General features: G+C 48.7%; 1 protein-coding gene across 1 annotated transcript; it reads left to right on the top strand.

The window, feature by feature from the left end:
- Positions 1 to 6,313: 6,313 nt before the first annotated feature.
- Positions 6,314 to 8,719, top strand: LOC309353678 (polypeptide N-acetylgalactosaminyltransferase 4-like). Its single transcript, XM_081883117.1, has one exon. The coding sequence runs from the start codon at positions 6,349 to 6,351 to the stop codon at positions 8,098 to 8,100; it is 1,752 nt and encodes a 583-aa protein (XP_081739243.1). The 5' UTR covers positions 6,314 to 6,348; the 3' UTR covers positions 8,101 to 8,719.
- The last annotated feature ends 10,450 nt before the right edge of the window (positions 8,720 to 19,169 follow it).

Here is a 19,169-nt window from a genome sequence, read left to right as displayed (position 1 = left end):
AGGGAAAGGATTTGCTGAAATAATAAAATAGAAATTGGAATACAGAGAGGGGAGGTACAAGGAAGTCGGGAAAGTAAGTTATAAGAAAAAAAGGGATTGAAACTATACTTGTTTTTTATTTTTGTCTGTTTTTTATTATTGTTTTGTTTTGTTTTTATATAAATTTTGAAAAACTTAATAAAAATATTTTTTTTAAAAAAACAGAATGGCGATCTGGCTGGCCCCTGTGACAGCAGGATGCAACCTAATGTTCTTGTGTTCGTTCGTGGTCTTTTGGGGGACAACCCTTTAGGTGGCCTCAGTTGTGAAGCACACATTGATTTCTCCTCTTTCCCTCTCTATCACAGGCAACTGACTTTCTGGGCTTTACAACTCCTTCTACAATAATAATAATAATAATTTATTATTTGTACCCAGCCCCTCTGGCTGGGTTTCCCCAGCCACTCTGGGCGGCTTCCAACGAAGATTAAAAATACATCAAAATGTCACACATTAAAAACTTCCCTAAGCTGGGCTGCCTTCAGAGGTCTTCTTAATATCAGGTAGTTGTTTATTTCTTTGACGTCTGGTGGGAGGGTGTTCCACAGGGCGGGTGCCACCACCGAGAAGGCCCTCTGCCTGGTTCCCTGTAACTTTGTTTCTCACAGGGAGGGAACCGCCAGAAGGCCCTCGGAGCTGGACCTCAGTGTCCGGGCAGAATGATGGGGGTGGAGACGCTCCTTCAGGTATACAGGACCGAGGCCTTTTAGGGCTTCCACATTCCTGATATGTTGCAGGGGTCAGCAACCTTTTTCAGCCGTGGGCCGGTCCACTGTTTCTCAGACCTTGTGGGGGGGCGGATTATATTTTGGAAGGGAAAAAAAAGAATGAATTCCTATGCCCCACAAATAACCCAGAGATGCATCTTAAATAAAAGCACACATTCTACTCATGTAAAAACATGCTGATTCCCGGACCGTCCGCAGGCCAGATTTAGAAGGCGACCGGGCCACATCCGGCCCCCGGGCCTTAGGTTGCCTACCCATGTGTTAGAGCAAAAAAAGTTTGCCAACTCTGATGAAAGAGAGGAAATACTTTGAATGGGTATCATATCAGTAGCATTATTTGTCATGCTATAAATAGCAGCATGATGGGCCACGGGTGGCGCTGTAGGTTAAACCACTGAGCCTTGGACTTGCCGATCAGAAGGTTGGCGGTTCGAATCCCCGCAACGGGGTGAGCTCCTGTTGCTCAGTCCCTGCTCCTGCCCACCTAGCAGTTCGAAAGCACCTCAAAGCGCAAGTAGATAAATAGGTACCACTCTGGCGGAAAGGTAAACGGCATTTCTGTGCACTGCTCTGGTTCGGACATTGTGGCAGTGGTTGAACGCCTGGGATGGTTAGTATGAGTGGGGTGATGATCTCATTCCTCAGGTCTTTGTAGAGAGTACAAGACAGGAGGACATGTGCCGCTGTTTCGGTGCTACCGTCTCCACAGGGGTAAAGACATTTCTCAGGCGGGATCTTTTGGACTCGACCCTCAAGTACCGTAGATGGCATTGGATGTTTTGTACTGGAAGAAGCAAAGATCACCAATGTTGAAGCATTAATTCTTCAACATCGTTGGACTGGTCATGTTGTGCGAATGCCTGATTATCGTCTTCCAAAGCAACAACTCTATTCCCAACTTAAAAGTAGAAAGCGTAATGCTGGTGGTCAACAAAAGAGGTTTAAAGACTGTCTCAAGGCAAATATTTCAAAATGTAGTATAAACACCGACAACTGGGAAACACTGGCCTGTGAGCACTCCAGTTGGAGAACAGCCTTTCCCAAAGGTGTCATGGGCTTTAAAGACACTCGAACTCAGGACGCAAGGGAGAAACATGCTAAGAGGAAGGCATGTTTGGCAAGTACCGTGATCAACTCCCGCCCGGAAACCAATATCCCCACTGTGGAAGGACGTGTGGATCCAGAATTGGCCTCCACAGTCTCTTACGGACTCACTGTTAAAACTGTGTTTATGGAAGACAATCCTACTTGGTTATGAGGGATTGAAGAAGAAGAAGAAGAAGAAGAAGAAGAAGAAGAAGAAGAAGAAGAAGAAGAAGAAGAAGTTGTTGTTGGCCATCACTGCTTCCTGTGGCAATGAGTTCCACAGTTTAACTATGAGCTGCGTGAATAAGGACAAACCTTTATCTGTCCTGAATCTTTTAGCTCCTCTCAAACATGCAGCTTCTCAAACTCCAGACATTTTAATGTCTCTTTTAATTGCTACACATTCTAGTGGGCTTGCTTCATTGCGTATTTTAAATATGTGTGTTTCTAACGTTTTGAAGAAATTGTTTTATTGTGTACTGTTTTATTACACATGGGCTTTATAATCGTTTTTGTGCTTGTCATCTGCCTCTCAGCCAGTTTGGCATTTGTTACAGTACATTAATTTGTAATTATTATAATAACAATGTTTTGGACGATAACTCCCATAAGCCGCAAGGCAACAGATATTCTGGCCTGCAGCTTCCACGAGCTGCTGTTGGGAACTGCAGTCCAACACATCTGGAGGGCAACTAGGGGGGACAAAGGCATCTCTTGAAAACTTTTGTGCCTTAACAGCTGCACAAGTCGCGAGAGGAGTGTGTGCAATAGCATCTCTGAGCTCTAGATGGCGAGGTGACTTTGCACTTGACTGATACTAACTCCATTGAAAAATTGCATTTAAAGGAAGTTCGTGTTGACAGCTCAAGTTCTTTTGCCCGGCAAGTACGTCTCTAAAACAACAACAACAGCAACAGCGCCCTTCCTCTCAAAGTACAGGGCAGAGTGCAACACGCAAAACCACAATAATAACCAAAAGCAATCATTTGCAAGGACTAAGCTGGGACCAGGGGTGCCAACTTGAATAAAATATTGGGGAGGGGGCAGGAAGCCCCCCACAGCATAATCGATCACATGACATGACTCTCTCTGTCTCTCTCTGAATGGCAATGCCCATCAACTTTAGGAGCCCCCCAGATGCCTTGAATATTTTATTGGGAGGGGCGCAAGGACCTCGGGGCCCTAATAGTTGGCTCCTATGAAAAGGGCGCCAGGTACAGTGGTGCCTCGCAAGACGAAAAGAATCCGTTCTGCGAGTCTCTTCGTCTTGTGGTTTTTTCGTTTTGCGAAGCAAGCCCATTAGCGGCTTAGCGCTATTAGCGGCTTAGCAGGCTTAGCGGATCAGCTGATATGCGGCTTAGCGGATCAGCTGTTAAGCGGCTTAGCGGATCAGCTGTTAAGCGGCTTAGCGGCTTAGCTGATAAGTGGCTTAGGAAAAAGGGGGGGAGGAAAAAACCCCGCAGGAACTCGCAAGACATTTTCGTCTTGCGAAGCAAGCCCATAGGAAATTCGTTTTGCGAAACACCTCCAAAACGGAAAACCCTTTCGTCTAGCGGGTTTTCTGTCTTGCGAGGCATTCGTCTTGCGGGGCACCACTGTAGTCCAGTGTTATGTTTCCTGCATGGCGAGGGGTTGGACTACATGACCTACTGGGATCCCTTTCCAGTTCCCCGGTGGTGGTGGTGCTGACCAGATCACGCCAGGCACGCCTGTCTTCCACTGCCTCCTGCAGTTTGGTCAAACTCATGCTGGTAGCTTCGAGAACACTGTCTCACCATCTCGTCCTCTGTCGTCCCCTTCTCCTTGTGCCCTCAATCTTTCCCAACATCAGGGTCTTTTCCAGGGAGTCTTCTCTTCTCATGAGGTGGCCAAAGTCCTGGAGCCTCAGCTTCAGGATCTGTCCTTCCAGTGAGCACTCAGGGCTGATTTCCTTCAGAATGGAGAGGTTTGATCTTCTTGCAGTCCATGGGACTCTCAAGAGTCTCCTCCAGCACCAGAATTCAAAAGCATCCATTCTTTGGCGATCAGCCTTCTTTATGGTCCAGCTCTCACTTCCATACATCACTACTGGGAAGACCAGAGCTTGAACTATACAGACCTTTGTCGGGAAAGTCTTCGGTTTTTTGATGTTGAGCTTCAGACCATATTTTGCACTCTCCTCTTTCACCCCCATTAAAAGGTTCTTTAATTCCTCCTCACTTTCTGCCATCAAGGTTGTGTCATCTGCATATCTGAGGTTGTTGATATTTCTTCCAGCAGTCTTAATTCCGGCTCAGGATTCCTCCAGCCCAGCCTTTCGCATGATGAATTCTGCATATAAGTTAAATAAGCAGGGAGACAATATACAGCCTTGTCGTACTCCTTTCCCAATTTTGAACCAATCAGTTGTTCCATATCCAGTTCTAACTGTAGCTTCTTGTCCCACACAGAGATTTCTCAGGAGACAGATGAGGTGATCAGGCACTCCCATTTCCTTAAGAACTTGCCATAGTTTGCTGTGGTCGACACAGTCAAAGGCTTTTGCATAGTCAATGAAGCAGAAGTAGATGTCTTTCTGGAACTCTCTAGCTTTCTCCATAATCCAGCGCATGTTTGCAATTTGGTCTCTGGTTCCTCTGCCCCTTCGAAATCCAGTTAGCACTTCTGGGAGTTCTCGGTCCACATACTGCTTGAGCCTTCCTTGTAGAATTTTAAGCATAACCTTGCTAGCGTGTGAAATGAGTGCAGTTGTGCGGTAGTTGGAGCATTCTTTGGCACTGCCCTTCTTTGGGATTGGGATGTAGACTGATCTTCTCCAATCCTCTGGCCACTGCTGAGTTTTCCAAACTTGCTGGCATATTGAGTGTAGCACCTTCACAGCATCATCTTTTAAAAATTTAAATAGTTCAGCTGGAATACTAACACTTCCACTGGCCTTGTTATTTGCAGTGCTTTCTAAGGCCCATTTGACTTCACTCTCCAGGATGTCTGGCTCAAGGTCAGCAACCCCACTACCTGGGGTATACGAGACATCCCTTTCTTTCTGGTATAATTCCTCTGTGTATTCTTGTCACCTCTTCTTGATGTCTTCTGCTTCTGTTAGGTCCTTACCACTTTTGTCCTTTATTATGGTAATCTTTGTACGAAATGCATTTCTGGGAGTTCTTGGTCCACATACTGCTTAAGCCTGCCTTGTAGAATTTTAAGCATAACCTTGCTAGCGTGTGAAAGGAGTGCAATTGTGCAGTGGCATAGTGTGGGGGGTGCAGGGGGGGCCAGCCGCACTGGCCGCAACATCTGGGGGTTAGGGTTAGGGGGCGCAAATCCACAGGTTAGGGGGCGCAAATCCACAGGTTAGGGGGCGCAAATCCATGGGTTAGGGGGTGCAAATTACTTGCCTGCACCCGGGTACTGACAACCCACGCTACGCCACTGCAATTGTGCGGTAGTTGGCGCATTCTTTGGCACTGCCCTTCTTTGGGGTGGGGATGTTTCAAATTTTAAAAGATGATGCTGTTACGGTGCCCTTCTGCTAGCAGCGTGAAAAAGGCGAGGGTCACGCTGTGGCCAGTGGTGTAGCGTGGGTTGTCAGCACCCGGGGCAAGGAAAGTAATTTGCGCCCCCTAACCCGTGGATTTGCGCCCCCTAACCCCCAGATGTTGCACCCGGTGCGGCCGGCCCCCCTACGCTACACCACTGGCTGTGGCCCCGCCCCTTTCTCCTCTGGCCCCGCCCACCGCGGCAGGTAGGGCCTTAAAAGGGCCCCTCTCTCTCTCTCTCCAAGCGGCTGCCTCGTGAGGGCAGCCGCGACGGGGCGCGTCTCCCTCGCGCTCCGCCGTCCACGCGAGGCGGACGCCGCCGCCGTCCTGCCCCAACCGGGGCTCACTCTCCCCTCACCCCCAGCCGCCCCACCACCGCCGCTCTCCCCTCCCTCAAGCGCCCCTTCTTCCCCAGCCCGGAGCCCGACGGCTGCCCGCGCTCCTCCGGCCGGAGCGCGCGGAGGGGGCGGCTGAGGCGAAGGGAGGTGGCCGAAAAGGCGGGCGGGCGAGACGGGGAAGGAAGCTCCTCGCTCGCTCGCTCGCTCGCCTCCTCCTTTCCCTCAAGCGCCCCTTCTTCCCCAGCCCGGAGCCCGACGGCTGCCCGCCTTCCTCCGGCCGGAGCGCGCGGCGGGGAAAAGGCGCGCGGTGCGGGCGGAGCGCGCGGAGTTTCGGCCGAGGCGAAGGGAGGTGGCCGGTTGCCCGGAGGTGGGACGGCCGAAGGGGAAGGAAGCTCGCTCGCTCGCCGCCGCCTCCTCTCCCTCCCTTTAAAGGACAACTTTGCGAGCGAACCGCTGGGCGCCCTGGAGGCGCGAGGAGCCGCGGCGAAGGCGGAGGAACAGGCGGCCGGGGGTGGGTCGCTTCCTCCGCCTCCTCCTCGGAGTTTGGCGCTCCGTATCCGGGAAGGAGCGAGCCCGGAACTGAGGAGACCCTGAGGAGACCGCCGCCTTCGAAGTTCGCCTTTTCCCTCAGGCGGCGCCATGCGGCGGCTCCGGAGGGGCCCGTGTCCGGGCCGGGGCTGCGCGGTGGCGCTGGCGCTGCTGGCCGCCGTGGCCTTCTTCGCCGTGGCGCTGTCGCTGGCCAGCCTGCAGGCGCCCCCGCTGGCCGGCGAGAGGCGCTCTCCTGGCGGGGAGAGGCGCTTCTCGGACGGGGCGGAGCGGCCCGAAGACCTGGCCCGCCCCGTCTACTCGAAGGCGCCGCCGGAGCCTTCGGCCCCCGGGGAGTGGGGCAAGCCTGCCCACCTGCAGCTGAGCCCTGAGGAGAAGAAGGAGGAGGAGGAGCTGGTGGAGCAATACGCCATCAACGTCTACCTCAGCCAGAAGATCTCGCTGCACCGCCACATCCAGGACGGGCGCATGGCCGAGTGCAAGGCCAAGGCCTACCGCTACCGCCAGCTGCCCACCACCTCCGTGGTCATCGCCTTCTACAACGAGGCCTGGTCCACGCTGCTGCGCACCGTCCACAGCGTGCTGGAGACCTCTCCGGCCGTCCTGCTGAAGGAGATCATCTTGGTGGACGACCTGAGCGACAAGCCCTACCTGAAGGGTCAACTGGAGAAGTACGTCAGCGGCCTGGAGAGGGTGCGCCTGATCCGCACCAACAAGCGCGAAGGGCTGGTCCGGGCGCGCCTGATCGGCGCCACCTTTGCCACCGGCGACGTCCTCACTTTCCTCGACTGCCACTGCGAGTGCGTCCCTGGCTGGCTGGAGCCGCTGCTGGAGAGGATCGCCCAGAACGTCAGCACCGTCGTCTGCCCCGTCATCGACACCATCGACTGGAACACCTTCGAGTTCTACATGCAGTCGGCCGAGCCCATGATCGGCGGCTTTGACTGGCGCCTGACCTTCCAGTGGCACTCGGTCCCCGACTACGAGCGCCAGAGGCGCAAGTCCAAAATCGACCCCATCAGGTCGCCCACCATGGCCGGGGGCCTCTTTGCCGTCAGCAAAAAGTACTTCGAATACCTGGGCACCTACGACATGGGGATGGACGTCTGGGGAGGAGAGAACCTGGAGCTCTCCTTTCGGGTGTGGCAATGCGGGGGCATCTTGGAGATCCACCCCTGTTCGCACGTGGGGCATGTGTTCCCCAAGCGCGCTCCATACGCCAGGCCCAACTTCCTCCAGAACACGGCACGGGCGGCAGAAGTGTGGATGGATGGGTATAAAGAGCACTTCTACAACAGGAATCCGCCGGCACGGAAGGAGAACTACGGAGACATCTCAGAAAGGAAGCTCTTGAGGCAGCGCCTGAAGTGCCAGAACTTCGACTGGTACCTGAAAAACATATTTCCGAACTTGCACGTGCCAGAGGACCGTCCCGGTTGGCACGGAGCCATCCGCAGCGTGGGCATCTCTTCCGAGTGCCTAGACTACAATTCTCCTGAGCACAACCCGACGGGCGCCCACGTCAACCTCTTCGGGTGCCACGGGCAAGGAGGGAACCAGTTCTTTGAGTACACGTCGAATAAGGAGATCCGGTTCAACTCCGTGACAGAGCTCTGCGCCGAAGTTCCCGACCAGAAGGATTTTGTAGGCATGAGGAACTGCCCGAAAGACGGCTCCGCTATCCCAGAAAACATCGTGTGGCATTTTAGAGAAGACGGGACCATTTATCACCCTCATTCGGCAAAATGCCTTAGCGCTTACCGCACTGCCGAGGGCCGGGCTGATGTGCAGATGAGGACATGCAACGCAGAGGATAAAAACCAGTTGTGGAAGTTCGAGAAATAGAAATTGGTCTGGGAGTCTCTCTTCAAGGCTACTTCCAGCTGACTTAGTGTGTATTCCCACTAAGTCTGGCTAAACGTGTCTTCCCATTAACTGTTAATGCCAGATTTAGGTAGCTTCGAAAAGGATTTTTAACAGGTTTGGGAATGGCAGTGAATGACTGTGAAGAAGCAGGGTGTCTGAAGTGCCTTTTATTCTAAACTTCCATTGGCGGGGGCTGATGAGAGTCATTGTCCAATATCTGGACGGGTGGATCCTTAGGTGTTCACTTAAAAGGGAACAACTATAATTTTTGTGTGTGTGATTGTAATACTTGGGGAACAAGGTGGCCTTGGTTAGAACTGCAGATTACTGAACGTTTATGTTACGTGTTACTGTGACAATGTGGGGGGGGGGCTGAAATCAATACAAACGCAGCCACAGAACAGATAATAACATTAATACGAGTTACGCCAGGGAAAGGGAAGCTGTGGTTCTCCAGGTGTTGGATAGATCAAGGCTCCCATCAACTCTTGCCATGTTGACAGGGATTGTTGGGAGTTTTGGTCCAGCGACAAGAGGACGGCCACATGTTCCCCAATGTCTGAGTTAACTATATGCATAATTCGTGGCCAGTGGCGTAGCGTGGGGGGTGCAGGATGGGCCGGCCGCACCTGGCGCAACATCTGGGGGTTAGGGTTAGGGGGTGCAAATCCACGGGTTAGGGGGCACAAATTACTTGCCTTGCCCCGGGTGCTGACAACCCACACTACGCCACTGTTCGTGGCTAATGATGTGGTTGGCCAAGAAGTGGGAGAAACATCACCCTTAGGGTGTTGCCTGAGTGTTACACATAGGAGTCTCGTTGAGTGTGTTGGGAGAAAATGTTGCTTAGCTTTTACGGCAGCTTCCCAACTCCCATCAGTGCGCTGGCTGGGGTTGATGGGAGTTGTAGACAACCTGGAAGGCACCAGGTTAGGAGTGGCCCTGTGCGACGCCAAAATTCCTCCCCCCTACCTCTTGTGCTCCATTCTAAACAATAGTTGTGGGGCCCCCAAGGCTGTGTGCCCTAAATCCACCTCCTGGGTTACAGAAGGCTGCAAAGTAGTAACAGGCCTGAGTTCATGTTGCTTTTCATTATTGAAAGCAGAGCGAGGAGAAAATACAATCTGCATCGTGCAGATTGTGGTGAAAGCGATCTTTTGTTAACTTAGGGAGGAGGTAATCAAGTTGTAGCTGAGGTTAACAGTATTCGTGGCAAATAAGAGTTATTGTTATTGATGACGCTGAAAAATGTCAAAAGGGTGGGAAACCAGACTTGTCTCTTGTATCGGAAACACCTGCGTCAATATCTAGAGTAGGCATGGGGATATTTGGCCTTCTGGATGTGGCTGGACTACAACTCCCATCAGCCTTCGCAAGCACAGCCAATGGCCGGGGATGATGGGTATTGTAGTTCACTGACACCTGGAGGGCCAATGGTTCCTCGCACCTGATTTAAAGGCTCTTTATCAGTGTTTCCCAAACTTGAGTCTATAGTTGTTGTTAAACTGTAACTCCCATCATCCGTAGCTAGGAGGACCAGTAGTCACAGATGATGGGAATTATAGTCCAGAAACAGCCGGAGACCTATGTTTGGGAAATACTGCTCTATATCAAGATTTGCAATTCCTGATAGTAGCTATTTATGATCTCTGCCTTATCACTGTTAACATAATCAGTTACATGTAGCGCTTTAAAATCCACCGATGGGTCAGAGAATAAGAGAAACTGCTTTTTGGATGGTTCTTAACGCACTTCAGATGGAATTCAGATTTCCCCGAGGGCTATATCTTTAGGGAAAAGTATAAGGTGTTGTCACACTTCCTCAAACGTGGCATAGCCAATATTAACTAATTGCTGCATTCCAAGTCTGTACCTTGAACTCAGAGGCTCTGCCCCTGTGGCTACGAAGTGACAGGAAGCTGGAAAGATATGCAGAGAAGCAGTTTCAACAAATCGGTGTGATACTTGCCTTTTAAGTCTCTGCCTAGGTTAAATCAACGATGCAGTATTGTAGCTAGTCTGGCAGAGGTTCAGGGAGTAAACTGCATGTTGATTGTCATAAGCACATGACTGTTGACAGGACATAGATCAGGATTTGCTAACCTGGTCCTTTCCAGATGTTCTGGCCAAGGACAGCTATCAGCCCCAGCCAGCAAGGCTGACATAGGCGAATTCTTCTTAAAGAAGACTGTTACCTTCTGAAGGTAATGGTTCTGGGATCTCTATAACTTGCCTCTTGGCAGGAAAAGTGACAAAGCTGTAGCTATCTCTATATTTTAACTAAGCTGCAATTGGGCATGACCCATAGCACCAGGCTACCTTGAAACTATAGCAGAATTAACTCCCAACAGAGCCTCGAGTTATCAAGGCCAGCAGTCCTAAACATCATGGTTGACAACCTGCCATTGAAGCTGTTAGCCTCTCTCTCTGTGCCTCTTGTATGTAGAGAACCTTGTTTCTGCTTCAGAACTAGCCATGTGGCCACCTTAGATAGCCATTCCAGCTTTCAGTCTTAAAAAATGAGACTGGGCACATCTAATCCTTATTCCTGATGGGGCAACCTTGAATTGTGAGGCTGAGGAAATGATCACCGCCACTCAGAGTTGAAGGTGACGGAGGAGAAACTCAATTCTCCTGTGTTTTGCTCATTTTGCACCTGTTATTACTCCTCTTACAGGTCACTGTAGGGTTTTTGAAAACCTGATAAACTTGTTTGAACAGCAATGAAGGCTGGACAGGATATTAATGGGTGTGAACAGTGCCTCTAATGCCACCATCGTTTAACTCTTTTGTCGTCTGCCTTCATTTTTAGAGATGATGGCATTTGTGGTGGTCAAGGGAGAAGAGTCGCCGTGCCTAATAACTTCCCTGCTCTTCTTCCAAAGCTACTATTCCTCCCCTGTTTCTACTTCTCATCGCCGTTGCCTCTTGTAATTTCATCCCTGGAACAATCCAGGGTTTGCCAAGAATTGCAGGTTATTTTGCAAGTTCCAGTAAATGGTATCGGGACAGAATGATGCAGGTGGCGCTGTGGGTTAAACCACAGAACCTAGGACTTGCCGATCAGAAGGTCAGCGGTTTGAATCCCCGTGACGGGGTGAGCTCCCATTGTTTGGTCCCAGCTCCTGCCAACCTAGCAGTTCAAAAGCACATCAGAGTGCAAGTAGATAAATAGGTACCACTCCGGCGGGAAGGTAAACGGCATTTCCGTGCGCTGCTCTGGTTCGCCAGAAGCGGCTTAGTCATGCTGGCCACGTGACCCGGAATCTCTCTGCGGACAAACGCCGGCACCCTTGGCCAGTAAAGCGAGATGAGCGCCGCAACCCCACAGTCGGTCACGACTGGACCTAATGGTCAGGGGTCCCTTTACCTTATTATGTGCAAAGAATACAGATTTCCAAGGTGCTGGAAATGTTTGTTCACATTCCCTGCCACCCCATCATGGTACTTGAAGGGGGACAGAAGCCAATCTAGGGAGGGAGAGAATGTGCCGCATTATACCGTATATTGAAAGCACCATGATACCACTTTCAACAGTCATGGCTACCCCAAAGCATCATGGGATCTGTAGTTTGGTACAGGCGCTGGGCGTTGTTAGAGGAGACCCAGCACGATTCCCTGAGTTCTCTTGGAAGAGGGATTGATTGTTAAGCCCCTTTGAGAGCCGTATCTGTGTGAGGGAATGGAGTCGGCCGGCCTAACAACTCTTGGCGCCCTTAACTACATTTCCCAGGATTCCCAGGGGGAAGTCACGAGACTGCTGCTAACGCAAGGTGCGGATATGGCCTGTTGCTTTAGTGCCAGGAAGACTATGACCTTGAAGCAGAGGTGCAGGGAAAACAGCACACCGGAGCGAACAAATCTATGTCCGTTCTGTGGCCAATAAGAAATGAACTCATCTTCTCAGGACAACCAGAGGTGCTGAGTTTGCTGCCAGAATAGCTGCTATGCCACATGTAAACAAGTGTCTTAGGTCGGGTTTGGATGATCAGTTTTCACCTGCAGTTTGGTGGTGAATGTTGCAGTTGCTGCAGAGCGATATCTCTGTGGAAGAGGGCCTTCTGAAATTGTCCTGTATGTGTTGCGACTCTGTGGAACATGGTTGGTGAAAAGGGACTTTAGTGTTACAGTCATATGATGACTGTATTAGTGCAAAATCACTGATCTGAAACCACCCTTATGGCTTGATGACTATTAAACCAGAATTAACAGTTACGGGAAATTTATTGTAGGTAAGATTCCACTGTGCACATAATATTCCTATGACACTTTAGTATTGTGATGATTTAGCACCGTTAAATTCTATGGTGGGACTGAGGTGTAGAGTGTCTTAACCACAAGTGACCTTGTAAAGCTTTTTCTAAAAACGTTTCCCCCCTTTTCTATGCACACCGAAGCTGGATTTACACTGAGCTCTGTGCAAAGCACTATCTCACTATGAGCTTGTGTGAGCTATGCAATTATATCCACCTATATGTGCCTTATTTCTTTTTTGAAGGTTCAGGAAAAATTGTATTTTCTTACGGAGGACTGTTTTAATGCCTAATATGAAGGTGTGCCAATCCACAATTCTCTTGGGACAGCAATCCTGAACCTATTTGCTAGAGATTAAGAGGTCGTCTTTAACTTTGTGGGACTTATATCAGGGTAAACATTTACAGGATTGCACTGTTAATAACTGGCGCGAAGGGAAAAAGCAAAACTGAATTAGTATTCCATCGCTGTATGAAAAGTACAGAGGAAAGAATATAATAATTGTGTGTCTGTGTGTAAGTTAAGATATATAAATATTTTTATACTAAGAATTTGCATTGGCAATCTTAGCTGTAGCATTGTCACTAAGTTCAGTTCAGAAAGGTAATACTGTTTACAGGCTTCTGAAATATTTGATATCTGGAAAATGAAGGTATGCATTTTAATTATGCTTCAGTTCTTGAATGAATTATGAAATTGTTTGGGGAAATTTTACTGTGAGGGTTTTAAACTACTGATTTATGGTGTCTGTTTTAGGGAAATAAATAACTTCACAATGCGTAGATGTGATTGAAAGCTCCTTGAAAAGGCGGAAATAAACAGTTTTCAATTTAAATCTCGAATTGGCCTCTCTGTACTAATGGAACTTACTCCATTTACACCAGTCTTTGCACACTTGTATATAGGGGCCTTAATATCAGAAATGTAATTTACAGCTGCACAATTATTATAGCTAGGAAGTGGAAAGGGCAAGGTGAATATAAAATGGAAGAATGGTATAAAGAAGTGTGGGATATGGCTGTATTCATGATAAATTAACACGTGCTATTAAGGTAAGACAGAGAATATGCAGGAGAAATGATTTTGAGGAGATATGGAGTGTATTTGCAGAATATGTACTGTTAAAACAGAAAGGGGTCAAATGATCGCAAAAGGTGTCAAAATTTTGGGAGGTTGGATAGCGACAATGGAATGGTGTGAGGGTGGGGTGCACATTTTATTATTATTATTTATTATTATTACTTTGTTAATTAAAAAATAAAAGGAGAAATGTAATTTCTGTCCTGATCTGGCCACAGTGATCCACACAACGCTCACCTCCAGGCTTGATTATCGTAACTCACTCTACGCAGGGCTGCCCAGAAACTCCAGCGGTTGCAGAATGCCGCAGCGAGGCTCCTTATGGGGTCCTTGCCACAGGATCACATTCATCCAGTGCTTTACCAACTGCACTGGCTCCCTGTGGAGTCCAGGGTCAGGTTTAAGGTGCTGGTTTTGACCTTTAAAGCCCTATGCGGCCTAGGACCCACGTACCTATGGGACCGCCTCTCCTGGTCTGCCCCGCGGAGGACCTTAAGGTCCACAAATGACAACATTTTGGAGGTCCCAGGTCGTAAGGTGGTTCGATTGGTCTCAACTAGGGCCAGGGCCTTTTCAGTACTGGCCCCGACTTGGTGGAACGCTCTGTCACAAGAGACCAGGGTCCTGCGGGACTTGACATCTTTCCGCAGCGCCTGCAAGACAGAGCTGTTCCGCCTGGCCTTTGGTTTGGACTCAGTCTGACCCTTATGTTTCCCTCCCCTTATGATCTTCCTTTATCGGCTATTTTAAAATTAGGCTGCATTTTAAATTTCATTTTAACCTGTATTTTAAATTGCCCCCCCCCATTATGTTTTTACTGTGATTTTATTGGCTAGCCGCCCTGAGCCTGGCTCTGGCCGGGGAGGGCGGGGCATATATATATATATATATATGCAGGTTTTGGTGTCCTCGGGTGTCTTCCCGTGTAAAAGTTGGGGTGTCTAGGCGACGTTTCGACGAGGTCTCACTCGTCATCATCAGGCTGGTGCTTTCGGCTTCTTGTTACTGGAACAGAGCAGGATCTCAGTGTTTGAGTTCCTATAAATACTGTTGAGGGGGTGTGGTGTATAGCCTCCAATGTTCTGGGCAGAGAGGAAGTTCCCAGGCTAGTGTGCTTTTTCTTCTTTTGTTCCTTAATTACTTGAGGGATATCTTGAGTGATTTCTTGAGTGATATCCTGAGTACCACTTAGGTGGGTCATTAGGTGTGGATTAGTTGCTAAAGTCTTTGTGTCTTGACCTCTTGAAACACCCCCCAAAAACCAAGACACAGAAGAAAACAATGGCATGGCCCTCCTTCCTTATATCAAGGGCACTACAGATAAAATTAGCAAAATCCTCCATAAACACAATATCAAAACAGCCTTTTGCACCAACCAAAAAATAGCCAATATCCTCAGAAACCCCAAGGATAAAATCCAGTTGGAAAACCAAGGGGTCTATGAAATACCCTGCAAAGTCTGCCCAGCCACGTACATTGGACAAACAAACAGACGAATAAATGCACGTATCGCAGAACACAAGAATGCCGTCAAAAAAGAAGAAAAAACTTCCTCTCTTTTCCAACACATGAAAGAAACAGGACACGAAATTAATTTTGCAGATTCCAAATTGCTCTTTAACATGGAACATCACCACAAGAGAATAATCATGGAAGCCATCGAGATAGAGAAACACCCTCACAACATGAACAAGCGTGACGACACATCCCGCTTGCCAGACATCTGGAAATTAGCCCTCCCCACAAAAACTGACACCAGATCCAGAGGCACACAGAACGCTATCACCAATCAACCACACCAGACCCAAACCCAGACCCTCTCCACAGATAAATTACAGACACCATCCAGTAGCCAAACCATGGTGGCACCTCCAGATGCTGCACCCCCCTGCAATCCCTACACAGATCTGGCTGACACAGGCCACAAAACCACAGCTCGCCCCTATACACGAAGCCAAGCCAGAGCACAACTAAGTGCAGTACAGCCATCTTCTCAGAAAAACTCTTCACAAAGTTCAAGAGGTCAAGACACAAAGACTTTAGCAACTAATCCACACCTAATGACCCACCTAAGTGGTACTCAGGATATCACTCAAGAAATCACTCAAGATATCCCTCAAGTAATTAAGGAACAAAAGAAGAAAAAGCACACTAGCCTGGGAACTTCCTCTCTGCCCAGAACATTGGAGGCTATACACCACACCCCCTCAACAGTATTTATAGGAACTCAAACACTGAGATCCTGCTCTGTTCCAGTAACAAGAAGCCGAAAGCACCAGCCTGATGATGACGAGTGAGACCTCGTTGAAACGTCGCCTAGACACCCCAACTTTTACACGGGAAGACACCCGAGGACACCAAAACCTGCATTCCTGTACCCGTGAAAATCTACGAAAGCATATATATATATATATATATATATATATATATATATATATATATATATAATTACAGTAATTTGGAATAGGGTTTCGTGGCTGAAAATAGAAATGCTTTGTATTTACTGCTGAAGCACCCATCTAATTGTTGTGACAGCAGTATACAGGTATAGTCAAAGCAGAAGGTGTGTGGGGAAAAGGCAGTCTGTGACAAAGCTTGACTTGGAGTTCAGCTGTGACTGGCCTTCTTCCTAGTCTGGTATGCTTCCCTATAGCTGAGGTTGCCAACACAACGCCTGCGGATTCTCTGATGCCCCCAAAGGCATTCCTTGGCTCCCCTGGCAGGGTCCCCAGACTCCACATTTTCATTTTTCATTGAATGAACTTTATTCATATTGTATGCAGGGACGCGGGTGGCGCTGTGGGTTAAACCACAGAGCCTAGGACTTGCCAATCAGAAGGTCGGCGGTTCGAATCCCCGCAATGACGGGGTGAGCTCCCGTTGCTCGGTCCCTGCTCCTGCCAACCTAGCAGTTTGAAAGCACCTCAAAGTGCAAGTAGATCAATAGGTACCACTCTGGCGGGAAGGTGAACGGTGTTTCCGTGCGCTGCTCTGGTTTGCCAGAAGCGGCTTAGTCATGCTGGCCACATGACCCGGAAGCTGTACGCCGGCTCCCTCGGCCAATAAAGCGAGATTAGCCCCAGAGTCGGTCACGACTGGACCTAATGGTCAGAGGTCCCTTTAGCTTTTTTAATCTGAGTAGAAAGTAATTATTATTATTATTATTATTATTATTATTATTATTATTATTATTTACTAAATTTGTATACCACCCTTCGTTCGTATATCTCAGGGTTGTTCACAACATAAAAATGCTGTATAAAAAACACAAAATGCATGAGTAGAAAGAATGTTGAATGTTCCGGTGCAGAACGATAACTAGGTCTCAAGACTTCCTCCAGCCTTTTTATATCTGCTCTCTGTAGAAGCCAAAAAAAGCTGCCTCTTCCTTTGACAGTTCAAACTGCAGTCAAACAGCACCAAATACCAACAGCTTCTTATTCTCAACCACAATAAAGTGGTACCTCAGGTTACAGACGCTTCAGGTTACAGACTCCGCTAACCCAGAAATAGTACCTCGGGTTAAGAACTTTGCTTCAGGATGAGAACAGAAATCGTGCGGCGGCAGCAGGAGGCCCCATTAGCTAAAGTGGCACCTCAGATTAAGAATAGTTTCAGGTTAAGAACGGGGCTCCAGAACGAATTCAGTTCTTAACCCGAGGTACCACTGTAGTTAGCTTCATCCACCTGCTATATTCCCCAGGGCAATGTGTTCTGGCTAGTTTCCTGCATGACAGACAGCTGCAGGGCCGGCCCTCCCATTGGCTTTGTGAGACAGTTGTCTCGGGCGGCAGGCTGGGTACAACTGGGAGGGGTGGCATACCTGTGCCCCACCCCAAGAGTATGCCACTCCTGTGCTTGTCGCCTGCATCATGCCACCTGGGAAGAGCAGGGCTGCTGCTGTTGCCACTGCCTACTCTCTGTCTGTTAAGTTGTGGGTGAGCATGGCGACACAGCGATTCTTCAAACAGCTCTTGTTTATTCACAGACCCAGAACAGAACTGAACTGAAGGGTTCAGCCAGCCTGCTTATATAGAGCTCCAGTACAACGCAACTGTAACAACTTTCTGCAACTATCCAATCACTGAATGCCACTTTCAATCCCTTATTTGCATATGTGGACCTGAATGAAAACTATCTACAGTATCCCCCTGCTGGCCCAGGGTGAGAACTTCAGTACATAACACCGTCTTCCTTTTTCTCCTCTACCACGGCCTTCAGTTCACATCAGGGCTTCTCCGGGCTGCCTGCAATTGCCTCAGGCAGCAAAGGAGGAGGTGGCAGCCGTAGTGGGTCAGGGACCAAAGGAGGAAGAAGAGGAGGCCCCCCCCACCCAATTTTATATTTTGCTTCAAGCAGCAAAATATCTTGGAGGGCAGAATCACGACTCTTAGTTGGTGGAACGCTCTGCCTCATGAGACCAGGGCCCTGCGGGATCTGATTTCTTTCCGCAGGGCCTGTAAGACAGAGTCGTTCCACCTGGCCTTTGGCTTGGAGTCAATTTGATTCCCTCCCCCTCTTTCTTTTTCCCTTTCTCCTCCAGTGATGAGGCTACATTTTAATGTTTCACTGTTGTATTTTAATCTTGTTTTTAAGTTGTATTCATTCAACTTGTTTTTATTATTGCTTGTTAGCCGCCCTGAGCCCGGCCTTGGCTGGGGAGGGCAGGGTATAAATAATAATAATAATAATAATAATAATAATAATAATAATAATAATAATAATAATTAGTTGCTGATCCATGAGATTTCAGAACAGATCGAGCCTCTGCAAAGATTCAGACTTCCGTGTCAAAATTGGGTGGAGCGAATTTCCTTTTGTCATTTAGTTATTTAGTCGTATCCGACTCTTTGTGACCGCCTGGACCAGAGCACGCCAGGCACCCCTGTCCTCCACCGCCTCCTGCAGTTTGGTCAAACTCATGCTGGTAGCTTCGAGAATACTGTCCAACCATCTCGTCCTCTGTCGTCCCCTTCTCCTTGTACCCTCCATCTTTCCCAACATCAGGGTCTTTTCCAGGGAGTCTTCTCTTCTCATGAGGTGGCCAAAGGATTGGAGCCTCAGCTTCAGGATCTGTCCTTCCAGTGAGCGCTCAGGGCTGATTTCCTTCAGAATGGAGAGGTTTGATCTTCTTGCAGTCCATGGGACTCTCAAGAGTCTCCTCCAGCACCAGAATTCAAAAGCATCCATTCTTCGGCGATCAGCCTTCTTTATGGTCCAGCTCTCACTTCCATACATCACGACTGGGAAAACCAGAGCTTTTACTATACGGACCTTTGTCGGCAAGGTGATGTCTCTGCTTTTAAAGATGCTGTCTAGGTTTGTCATTGCTTTTCTCCCAAGAAGCAGGCGTCTTTTAATTTCGTGGCTGCTGTCACCATCTGCAGTGATCATCGAGCCCAAGAAAGTAAAATCTCTCACTGTCTCAATTTCTTCCCCTTCTATTTGCCAGGAGGTGATGGGACCAGTGGCCATGATCTTCGTTTTTTTGATGTTGAGCTTCAGACCATTGCTTTTCATTATTTATTAAATTTGTATACCATCCTTCATTCGTAGATTGCAGGGCGGTTCACAGCATTCGGTGTTCACAGTTTAGGAGGAGGCAGGGAGATGATAACACGGGTGCGAATTGTCGCGGAATGTTTCTGACCTGCCTTTTTTTTTTTTTTTTTTTTGCTCCCATGGATGCGAAGGCAAAAAACTTTCCTCCCCTT

This window comes from Podarcis melisellensis (genome assembly GCF_964234715.1).
Source record: "Podarcis melisellensis genome assembly, chromosome: 12".
Classification (NCBI taxonomy): domain Eukaryota; kingdom Metazoa; phylum Chordata; class Lepidosauria; order Squamata; family Lacertidae; genus Podarcis; species Podarcis melisellensis.
The sequence above is the reverse complement of the archived record's forward strand: the minus strand, read 5'-3'. Positions and strand labels throughout refer to the sequence as shown.

Excerpts from the sequence above, each read along its gene's own strand:
- LOC309353678 (XM_081883117.1), top strand. The coding sequence starts at position 6,349 with ATGCGGCGGCTCCGGAGGGGCCCGTGTCCGGGCCGGGGCTGCGCGGTG.